The sequence below is a fragment of the Mercurialis annua genome, linkage group LG7, assembly GCF_937616625.2.
Source record: "Mercurialis annua linkage group LG7, ddMerAnnu1.2, whole genome shotgun sequence".
NCBI lineage: Eukaryota > Viridiplantae > Streptophyta > Magnoliopsida > Malpighiales > Euphorbiaceae > Mercurialis > Mercurialis annua.
In genome coordinates this window covers 11,182,386-11,194,506 of record NC_065576.1, presented here as the reverse complement: position 1 = coordinate 11,194,506, position 12,121 = coordinate 11,182,386, and the positions used below count along the sequence as shown (strand labels likewise).

The 12,121-nt window shown below is 33.8% G+C and overlaps 1 protein-coding gene across 1 annotated transcript; it reads left to right on the top strand.

Annotated features, from left to right (window-relative positions):
• LOC126656797 (uncharacterized) lies at nt 1-1,025 on the top strand. The gene is made up of 2 exons (XM_050351415.1): nt 1-392; nt 479-1,025. Exons 1-2 carry the CDS (start codon nt 1-3, stop codon nt 1,023-1,025), a joined length of 939 nt encoding a protein of 312 aa, XP_050207372.1.
• Nucleotides 1,026-12,121: the final 11,096 nt, after the last annotated feature.

Sequence of the window (12,121 nt, the reverse complement as noted above, 5' to 3'; positions counted from 1 at the left end):
ATGTCACTCTCTGCTCTGCCAGGAAACTATTCTGATCATGTTCCTTTATTATTTCGATCTGCTAATGCATTTGATTGTGGTCCAAAGCCATTTAGATCTGTTGATGCTTGGTGGGAGCATGAGGGTTTCAAAAAGTTTGTTTCAGATAGCTGGATTACGGCCTGTGAGAAATCATCTGATCTCACATCCAGACTTAAGGAGCTTCGGCTTTCCATTAAAGGTTGGAACCAGAATGTGTTTGGCGACCAAAACAAGAGGATTCAAGAACTATCAGAGGAGATTTTTCGGAAAGAAGCGTTGGTTGATGTCAATATGTTTTCGGAGGATGAAAGAATGGTTATTGGCGACCTTAAAGCTGATCTATGGGCTGTGGAAAAAAGAATTCAATCTATGTGGGTGCAAAAATCTAGACTTAATTGGAATACAGCTGGGACCGAAATACAAAGTTCTTTCATAGTGTATCTTCTAAACACTATAGAAATAATCTTATCTCCTCTATCCAAGTTGAGGAAGCCACCTACACCAATCCTAGTGATATTCGAGGTTATATAAGAGATTTCTTCAAATCCTTATACAGACAGCAGAATGGGATAAACTTTGATCTCTCTAGGCTAGTTTTTGAGAAAATTACTGAGGAACAAGCAACCGGTTTGATAAGGCAGTTTAGTGAAGAGGAAATCTTCAAAGCGCCTGTGTCTTGTGGTGAGAGAAAGGCTTCAGGGCCAGATGGGTTCAATTTTTACTTCTACAGGCGAGCATGGCGTTTTATGAAAGATGTTATCCAGGGTTTTTTTGAGGACTTTCATAGTTCAAATTTTTTACCTAAAGGAATAAATACGTCTTTCATGGTCTTGATTCCGAAAATGGCGGGCTCAGCTAACATCAAAGACTATAGACCTATTAGTTTAGTAAATGGCTTCTTTAAGTTACTCTCCAAGACTTTGTCTCTGAGATTAGCGCCTCTACTAACTAAAGTTATCTCGGAAAGCCAACATGCCTTTTTAAAAGGTAGGAGCGTTCGATGATTGCCAATGAACTTGTTCATTTGGCAACAAGAAGAAAGGATAGATTGGTTGTCTTAAAGCTTGATTTCCACAAAGCTTTTAACAGTATTGACTGGACTTATTTGATTTCGGTTTTGAGGTGTATAAACTTTCCAGATAAATGGCTAGAGTGGATGTTGGCTTGCCTTTCAACAGCAACCACTTCGATTCTGGTTAATGGAAGTCTTGTGGATCCAATTCCCCTGAGGAGAGGTGTCAGACAAGGAGATCCAATTTTGTCGTATTTGTTTATTGTAGCAGTCGAAGGTTTGAAGCGCATTCTTGACAAATCGGATTCTTTGGGCTTCACGCAAGGATACCGATTTTCTCCTGATCATGCTCCTATTTTGTTGCTTCAGTTTGCGGATGATACTTTGCTATATATTCCCTACGACATTGATCAACTTCAGAATCTTACTAGGATTCTCCGTTGTTATGAGTTGATTTCTGGACTGACAATTAATTTCTATAAGAGCTCCATTATGGGAATTAATATTTCAGAGGTGGATCTTTTGTTAGCTACCGAAGTAGTCAGTTGTAAAATTGATTCTTTCCCAATTAAATATTTGGGGCTGCCTTTAGCTGATAAAAAGCTAACTCTGAGGACTTGGGATCATGTGGTGGAGCAGTTCAAGTCTCGGAAGGTAGATTAATTCTTATTAAATCTGTCCTCTTTAGTGTTCCCGTATACTTTATGTCTGCTCACAGCATGCCTATTGCGGTCTCAAAGAAATTGGAATCTCACATGATTCGTTTTCTTTGGAAATGAGACATCTCTAACCGGGTTCTTAGCAAAGTATCGTGGGAGAAAGTTTGCTAGGATTTTGATAAAGGAGGATTGGGCATTGTTAATCTTCAAACGAGAAACAAAAGTCTTTTATTCAAATGAGTGTGGAAATTAAGAATTAACATATATTGTTCAATTTGGTCAAATGTTATCTCTGTTTGTTCATCTATCAAAGGTTGGAATTGTTTACATGATGGAAATTTGACAAAACTCTCATTTATTTGGAAGGGTATTCGAAGATTCTATTGCTTGGATGTAAATGCTTGGAAAAGTTTCTTTGAAAATATCAATTATGATGTGGGTGTGGGTATTTCTATTTCGATATGGAATGATAACTGGATGGCTAATGGGCCAGCAAAAGATTTATTCCCTCGTCTTTATATTCTCTCAAATCATAAACAAGCATTTATTAATGATATTTGGGTTAATGGTTGGAGATGGAGACGCCGACTAAGGAACTCAGAGTCTTTGCTGCTTCACTCGCTCCTAGCTATTTTTAACAGACTTGATAGGACCGTTGTTCGTATTGACGAAGTCTTTTGGAAGTCATCATCTGGATTATTTACATCGAGTTCATTTTGTAAGGCTTTTGCAAGAGGAGTTCAGATTAATAGAGCTAATGCTATGCAGAGACCTACTGTTGAAGAACAAGTTGTCGAAGAGGATTATGCTAGTGTTCAAATCGGATTTGCTGCTGCCTCTTCATCTGTGAACAGTGTTACTGATTTGCAGGTAAGTACACAAATAGGGAGAAGTCTGGTTTGTACGTAGGTGGATTTTGATGTGAATCACGTGGGAGTTCCTGTGTTATCTGCTGTACACGATGAAAATGGAGTGAATGGTGATGAAACTCCCGTGAGGTTGGTTACGGGAATGACAGATGCTGTAAACGTCTTCTCTGCTGCAAACCAGGTTGGCATTACTGCTACTTCTCCAACTGTGAGGACTGATGCGGCATTAATGGTGGATTCAGAGGCATCTCCGGTGAGATCTTCTGCTGGTTCACTTCTGGGTTCGGACAGAACTCAGTCGAGAGCTGCTGCTGATTCGCTGGTGGGTATTGGAGAGGCGCAGGTGAGAGCTACTGCTCTTTTTTTTGAAACTGAAACTGACAGTGGGGTTATTGCAGCTGCAAATCAAAATTCATTAGTTACCAGTAGAACTTTGGGGATAGGAATGGTGCATCGAGAGGAAGCAAGTTCAGGTACGCCATTTATGTTCGTTTGGAAATCTTTAGCTGCTCCTCGCATTAAATTCTTTGTTTGGCTAGCTTTGCATAATAGAGTCCCATCTTTGGAGTTTTTAGCAAAACGATCTATTGTCAGAGTTGATGCTTTTTTGTGCTCTATCTGCGGTGTTGTTGAATCGCAAGATCACATTATTGTACATTGTGATTTTGCTAGAAGTGTTTGGTGTGGTATTCTTTAGAAACTTAACTTAGTTTGGATTCTATCAGGGAAATTCGAGGAATTCATGATACAATGGCAGAGCTTAAATGATAGAGGGCAATACAGACAGCTATTCGAACTTCTATGATTTCTGGCAGTTTGGGAAATATGCAAGTGCAGGAATGGGAGGATTTTTTCACATTCTACTTTTAACAAAGAGGCGATCATTTTTAATTGTTTCACTCAGGCAGTTTTTCACTACAAAATCTGTACTAGAAGTTTCAGTTACTATAGTTTGGATTTTTATTGAAATCCAGCATCTATTTTGTACTCGGATTTTTGATTGTTTTTTGCCATTACTCTATTCCGTAGCCTCTAGTGTGCCACCTTGAGTGAGCCACTTTTTGTGCGAAAGTTTAGATTTTTTGGTTTTGACACCTCTTATGGCTTTTAATATATATTTTATTCATTAAAAAAAATTCGTCGCTATTTTTTACCAAAACATTTGACGCCTCGTTCCCTACCGAAATAGTAGCGGATCCATCGCTAAAATTTATCGGTAATTTTTGATGGAAAGTTTCCCGCGAAAATAACAACAGATCCGTTGTTAAAATATGTCGGTAATTTTTAGCGGGAAATTTCCCACCAAATTAATGAAGGATTTCGTCGCTAATCCGTCAAAAAATACCGAAGGATGAATCTGTCGCTAATCCATCAAAAGATGAATGATCTAGCGACAAATTTTTAGTGTATCGCTGAAATCCATTGATAATTCGCCGTTTTCTAGTTGTGAATTTTTGATGATGGGGCTCTAATGAAATATCACTTGCATATTTTCAAGTTTTTTTTTTACAAATTGCAAAAATGTGTTAGTTGGCTATAATTAATTTTTATGTGGAACACACTTGGGTAGCATGTAAAAATTCATGAAAAAGTTTAACTAATTAAAATATAACTCTCTGAGATATATCATTAAAAGCCACATTATTAAGTTTCTAAACTTTTCGTTTAAGATCTTCAGCTTTTTCCTTTCAAAAAAAAAATTCTTCAGCTTTTGATAAATCTTGAACATTGAAAATCCGTTCTCCCATCTGTTTCATCCATTATGAACAGTGAAAGAAAAATTGGCATGGTCACACCATACATTGAAGAATTTGAAAAGGGACATCCTGATAATAGAACGGTCAAACTTCATCACAATTGGAGAATGATCAGATATACCAGACCTTTAAACATCATAATAAGATTAATTTCACTTCTCCGGCCACTTATCATTCATAAAGCACCGATGTTTTTTTAAATAGACTCAGTCCACCACGTTATCTATAGACTAAATCTATCACATTATAACACGTAATTAAAATAATGGCACTATCGTTATATTACTATTAAAAAGTATAAAAAAATAATAAACAAAATTACGATAGTGCCACTATTTTAATGATGTGTCATAATATGATAGGTTAGTTTACGAATGACGTAATAGACTGAATCTACCTAAAAAATTCCCATATAATACTAATCGAATTTCCTCCAAATTCTACCAAGACCTGATTTATTATTGGACCATGTATAAGAGAAGCCAATATGTTTTGTGTTAATCATCATTCACACATCACTTAAAATCCTCACAAGCATGAACATAAATATTGTTCTATCTCTCTCTCTCTTTGTAATCATGTCATTATTTATGATTTGTTTCACATCTAGATAAATATGAATTTTTCTCATTTAGATAAATATATAGATATATGTAAATATGAACTTTTTTTTCTCGTTTTGAATTTATAAAATATGTTTGTTTTGATGCCACTAACATGCCCGGCCTTAGGCATAGGCCACTAAGGCCTACACTTAGGGCCACAAATATTAGAGGGCCTCATATATTTATATCAGTCCATTAAAAAAAGGGTTAATGTTAAAAAAAATAACGAACTTTACATATTTTTTTTAGGGTTTTTTATACAAATCCCCTAAATGAGCACCTTCCTATTGTTTTTACCTCACAAAATAAAAATGTGCAGAAATCACTCAAGAGAATTAAAAAGTTTACGGAAATCCCCTAATACCCCAAATAGGTTGATTTTATAATAAAATAGGACACATTTGCCCCTTCTATGTTAAAACACGTGACTGACAATGGGATTCAAAAATTGTTGGTTTTATTGTGTAAGAGCTACGAGGTCCGGCGGCGGTCCGGCGAGGTTAGATTTCACTCAGTTCTCCTTCACTTTCTTCCACAATACAATAGATTTTATCGATTTCGGTCTGTTTCACAAATCCAAAGCTAGTTGATTCAAGATTTGAACCAAATGAAACGCAAGAAGAAATTGAAACACCAAATTTTGAATTGTAGTGGTGAATTGAAGAGCAAACCCTATTTCTTAGAGGTGGTTGGCGTTGATTTGGGTTTATTGGAAACTATGTTCCCTAATCAATTTCTACTCTTTAGGTAAATAAACTGTATAATTGTGGTTGCTTCTTGCTTAATGAACAAATGCTTCACTTTTTCTCATATATTTAATTGCTCTAATTGTGAATTGGTTGGTATTCTCTAATGCTTTGTATGTTTGATAGGAAGCTGTTTCACTATTGTTATAATACACAGCCACACACATCTAGTTTGCTTGTCTTGACAGTTGACACACTTTATATCTTTGATGCCAAAATCAATACTTGTTTAATTGGCTGTTCTGCAATATTTTTTATTTTATTAATTTCTTTTGCCTTTATAGGTATATTCTCATTACATGAGATCTGATAACAAAGACTTCTTGATAGGTGATAGCTATCTTTTTGATGCATATGGAAGGTGTGGCGCCAGAATGATCACAATTCAATACTAAGCAATATGATTTCAAAATGAAAAATTGTGAGCCTCTCATTTCTAACCTCTTGCTTTATGGCAGAAAATGCCATTTTTATGTTGCTAATGTAGTTTATATGAACAAGTGCTACTAGATGCTTCCTCATGCCCGATGCTCTTACAAAATTCATCCTTCACCTAGAGTTGATGTTAGCCGCTGCTGACTCCGGCGAGATTGCTGAAGATTAAGTGGTCGCAAGAGCTGTAACAGTTGGAAGAGGAAGACCAAATGTATAAAAACAAAGATATATCAGATAGATAATAATAGAATGTAGAAAAAAGTTTGATTGTAGAAATGTTTTTGAATGTTTGAGCAATGTTTAAGTTTCTTTTATAAAATCCTGCCTTGGCAAATCTTTCTATCATATTTCGTGATTTCTGATCAAAGACATGTATGTTGTATTTGTATATCTGCTTTACATATTTGGTGCTTTACAAATAATGCATTATTTATGCTTACACACAGAATTTGAATAAAAAGTTGATTTCAGGTTTATATAAGGTTGATAACAAGTTATAACAACTAGTATTTTTTTAAAACTATTATTATATTAATTTCATCAAAAATAATATCAATATTTAGTATGAATAAAAAACTATATATATTTTAGTTAAAATTGTAAAGAACAGTAAGATAAATTTTAAAAAAATTTATAAATTAAGGTAGTTCAGTTAATATAGGTTCATATCAGGTTCACATCTGGTTGATTTTTGATTTTATAGACTGTCAAATACAGTACATTTAAAAAAGATTTTCAATTTGTATATTACAATAAATTTCGAAATTCTCTCTATATAAAATTTTATTTAAGATTGTAAAGAACAGTAAGACAAATTTTATTAAAAATTGAATTAAGAAAATTCAGTTGATATAGGTTCACATCAGGTTTACATTAGGTTGATTTTTGGTTATATAGACTGTCAAATACATCACTTAAAAGATATTCAATTTGTATATTACACTAAATCTCAAAATTCTCTCTATATAAAATGTCATTTAAGATTGTTAAAAGCAGCAAAACAAATTTTATTTGAAATTGAATTAAGGTAGTTTAGTTGATATAGGTTCACATACGGTTCACATCAGGTTGATTTTCGGTTTTATAACTTAAATATATTTCACTTAAAAGATATTCAATTTGTGATTACACTAAATTTCAAAACTCTCTCTATATAAAATGTCATTTAAGTTTGTAAAGAGCAATAAGACAATTTTATTAAAAATGAATTGAGCGAGTTCAGTTGATATAGGTTCACATCAGGTTCACATAAGGTTGATTTGCGGTTTTATAAACTGTCAAATACATTTCAATTAAAAAAATTATTCAATTCTTATAAAAAAACTGTATTTCAAAATCTATATATATAAATGTCAGTTAAAATTTTAAAAAGCTACAAAATAAGTTCTATCAAAATTGTGTCAAGGTTGATATTAGGTTGATAAATGGTTCATAAATGTTATAAATACAATAATTCCTATTTATGCATTGATTGTTTTTTTTTTCTAATTTCTTCTACTTTTTTCTATTTTTCTCTCCCTAACCATTATGCAAATATGCAGTTGTTTGTGCAAATATGCAGTTAATTGGCTAAGGAAGTGTTGCACCACCATCATTCCTCTCTTCTTCTCTACAAATCCATAATACAATCCTAAAAAAACACAAATTGAATACATATTAAGAACATTCAAATGCAAAGTACGATAATACGGGAGATATTCAAAAAGGATTTCAAATCCAAAAGATGCTTAAACCTAAAGGTTCACCAAACACTCAAAAATGAGAACAATCAAATCCTCTTGATCTTTACAGGACCTTCATCTTCACTCAAAGCTGCAAATTCATCCTTCCAACATCCATAAGTATATAATGAGCAAGCATAACGAGCTCGATGTTCTTTGATATCGAAATCATCACCCATAACTTTTCCATCAACAAAAAACTCAGCAGCGCAAAACATATGAACTCCACAATCACTGTAAAAAAGGAGGAAAATAGTGAAGATATATCAAAATTGAGAGTTGACATTAGGTTCATATTAAGTAACAATAACTTAAAAAAACTGCAGGTAAATAAAAAATTCACAAGAATAAAAAAAACTTACATATCAGTTTGCACAGGTATGTTTTCCACATTTTCAATTCTGAATGGATCAGTAGAACTCTTTTCCTCATAAGGACCGGTAGTAGTATCAATGTCATCCCGAGAATCAAATAAATTGACTGCATCAAAGTATAGTGGAAGCAAGACACTATAGCATTCAACATACTCGTTCGTTGATTTGTCACGTCGCGCTGACCTCAATGAATTGTAGATATAGATGCACCGTTCCTTAAAATTCAGACGAGCTAATATCCAATGCCAATCTTTCCCACAATTAATCGGAAAAAGAACATCATCGACATCAGCCCACTAGGTGTTGCAACATATACGACCACCGTTAATGTAATCAGCCTCGGTACTTTTTGAAGAAATAAGTGACAAATCTTTGCTTTTCGAGTACAAATTGTAGATGGCTTGAATACGTTGATCGAAGAAAGTATCAGTAGTTGTACATCTGGTGGTTGCAGCATGTCCAAGTTTCACCTTTTTCCTCAAATAGTAAAGCAAAATATCAACATGCTGCCAAAATGAACATAATTTAAACATAAGTTAATATAGAGTTCACATATGGTTAATACAACTGTCTTCATTAATTTAAATAATAAACAAAAAAAATTAAAAAAAAAATAAATAAAAAAGGAATATACTAACAGAACAAGAAATAGGCTGTCCAAAATGATAAAGTTGGTAAAACCATGATTTCAATTCAATATCAACCACGCCGAATCGAAAACGGGGACACAAGATGGCATGCGAATCTTCGTAAATTTTCTTCCTAAAAATAAAATATAAACAAATTAGATAACTAAACTTAAGAAAAATAACAATAGAAATAAAATAAGTTGAGATTCTAACCTAGACTTTTTAGGACGTCCTTCTTCCAACCATTTCCGAAAAGGTTCCTGTTTCTTCAAATCACAAAAAATTGCCATTTTCATGAAATGGACAAATACGAACACGACCAATAGATTGCTTCGGAACAATACAACCTGAAGAAGAACCAAACTCATTCAGAAAAGGCGAATTCATAAAAAAACTAGGTTTAATAACCCTCTTAGTAGGAACTGGAGTATAAAAATCAGGATTTATGGAATCAGTACCAAAGTTAGCTTGGACATAATCAACCTATCAAAAACATAAAGCAAGAAGCAGTAATAAATTGACCAAATATAAACCACAAAGAATGAAATAAAAAATTTACCTGTCTCAACTTCAATTTAGTATGAGCTTCCGCTGCTTTTTCGAGAACCTCATCGATGTCCTCAACTGATAAATTGAAGGTTGGAGAAGTCAAAATAGCATTGCTTTGATCCGGAACCTATTGAATTAAAAGTATAAGAGATAAGCAAAGAAAAATAAAAAAACTAAATTTCAAACTAATAAATATACCTCAGTAACCGGAGAGACAACATCAGCAGAATCCATATTTTTTTCAGTCGCAAAATCAGAAAAAACATTGATCCCAACAGCAGAACCAACATTCTTAGAGCATCCAGCAGCTTCATAATCCGCAACAAACACACGATCAAAGAGTAATGGAGTAAATGCTGGAAATGTGGTGAAAGTGACGAGCAGTTACAAAGATCGTGGAGTAAATCTGAAAGAGTAATGGAATTAATGGGAAGCAGTTAAGAAAAATGAAAAATGAAGAAGAAGAAGGAAGTGAGGGAAATGATAGGGTGTTATAGACACAAAGTAAAGTTGTGTAGCATAAGGATAGAATGGGAAACTAAAAAGTAAAAAGGTATGCGTAGAAAGATGATTAGAAAAAAGGGGGATTTTTGCAAAAAATAAAAAGCTGGGTTATAAACACAAAGATTTGAATTTTTGGGTGATTTGGTCTAATTTTCTCTTTTTTTTATTTTAATCACACAGTTTAAATTTTATCATTTTCATTCACGAACTACCACTTTTTCTCAAATTCATACACGGTGCTGAGGTGGCATTCATTCATTGGTGTAAAATGACCTCCACCTCAGCGAATTACACCAGTGGAGCCGTGACACCTCAGCACCGTGTATGAATTTGAGAAAAAGTGGTAGTTCGTGCATAAAAATGACAAAATTTAAACTGTTTGATTAAAAGAAAAAACATATACCGAAAATGCCCATTCAGTACTACAATAAGAAAGTTCTTCGCCATATTGGTCAATTTGGGAAAGTTATTAAGATCGATTATTATACCGAGGCAGTTGAACGAGGAAAATTTGCTCGCATTGCGGTTGAGCTTGATTTGCAGAAACCTTTGGTTTCTCAATTTGGTTTGGATGGTAAAATTCAGCGGGTTGAATATGATTACCTCCCCCGCATTTGTTTTGCTTGTGGTAAATTTGGCCATGTTAAGGATTTCTGCCCTGATTAGATTATTATTGAACACTCGAATACAGTTGACGATGCTGCTAGTAATGCAAGGGAGACTCCATTAAAGTCAGTGAAGAAGAACGACATGGAAAGCCCTTATTACGGCCCTTGGATGATAGTCGGTAAAAAAGGAAGGTCAAAATTTGATAATAGGAAATCAAAAGATAATTCCTATTCTGTTGGGAAGCCGGATATTAAGGGATCACAATTTCAAATATTAAAAGATAGTATACTGATTGAAAATCATAACGGAGATAATTCTCCTAGTTTGATGGAGATAGAGAATGGAAAGGAATATGTTAGTCAAAGGCCTTTTTATGGAAAGAAGGTTGATATGGCTCATGTAGTTAATGAAAATTTTAACCTTAGTCATAATAAGGTTGAACCAAGTAAGGAAAGTTCTTCCACAAGGCCTACAAAATCAACTCAGAATGTGAATACTAAATTCAAAGTCATTCAAGCCCTAACCTCTTTGGACCCTAGCAAACATTCTGTTGTTCACGTGGTATTTGATCATCCCAATTCTTCAAATACTAAACAGAATAATGTCAGGTTTAATGAAAATAGTATAGAGGATATGGATATTAATATCCCTGAAGTTGAACCCCCGATATTAGCCATTGTGTTGGTAATAGTCAGAGTATGAAGCCCCTCATGGAAGCTTGATTTCTTGGCTGGTTGAAGATTTTATAGAATATTTCTTTTCTAGATCTGTGTTTTTATATCTTGTTTTAGGCCTATGCCTCTTCCCCTTGTAACAAAAAAAAATGAAAAAACATGTAAAGTTCGTTAATTTTTTTGACATTATCCCTTAAAAACATAACCAGAAAATGTTCTGGTCATCAAAAAGATCGGAGAAAATGACCGGAAAATTTTCTGGCGGTGGTTAGGTAGTTGGCGGTGGTGGTTGGATAGGTGGTGGATATAGATTGACCGAATGGTTTGGATTAGATTGAGTTGGATTGAATTTTTTTATTTCTATTTTTTTTAATTAATTTTAGGAGTATTTAGGGTGTTTCAATTTTTTAGGGTTTCATGATGACGTGTCAGCTGATGTGACTTAGTTAACCAAAAAAGACGGCGTCAGGGGTATTTTCATCCTCAGAGGGTTTAACGAGCACCGCTACAAACATCAGGGGATTTACTCATCGTTTTTAAAAATAAGTTAGTTTGTTGTAAGGTATCTCAAAAATCAGGGACCGTGACAGATTATAATTATTAGCCTCAATAGTTTAATTTGAAATAGTCTATAGAAGAAGGTTCCTTTGATGAAATAGTTAAAAACAATATCCTCCGATGAAGTATACTTCGGTTATTTCGATCTCCCTAAAGTTTCACACAATTATGTAATGTAACAATCTTAAATTTTAACAATTCGGAAGTGAAGTCTTCCATTGGGTTAAAAAATGAAAAACTTACACCAAATCACCTAAAATCTCAAATGTTTATGTTAGTAATCCAATTTTTTTTAACAAAAATCTCTCAAATTTTTGGAAAATATTTTCATGTGTACATTTTATTTATCATTCCTATTGTATCCCTATGGATATCTTTCTTGTTGTGTTTCTATTACGC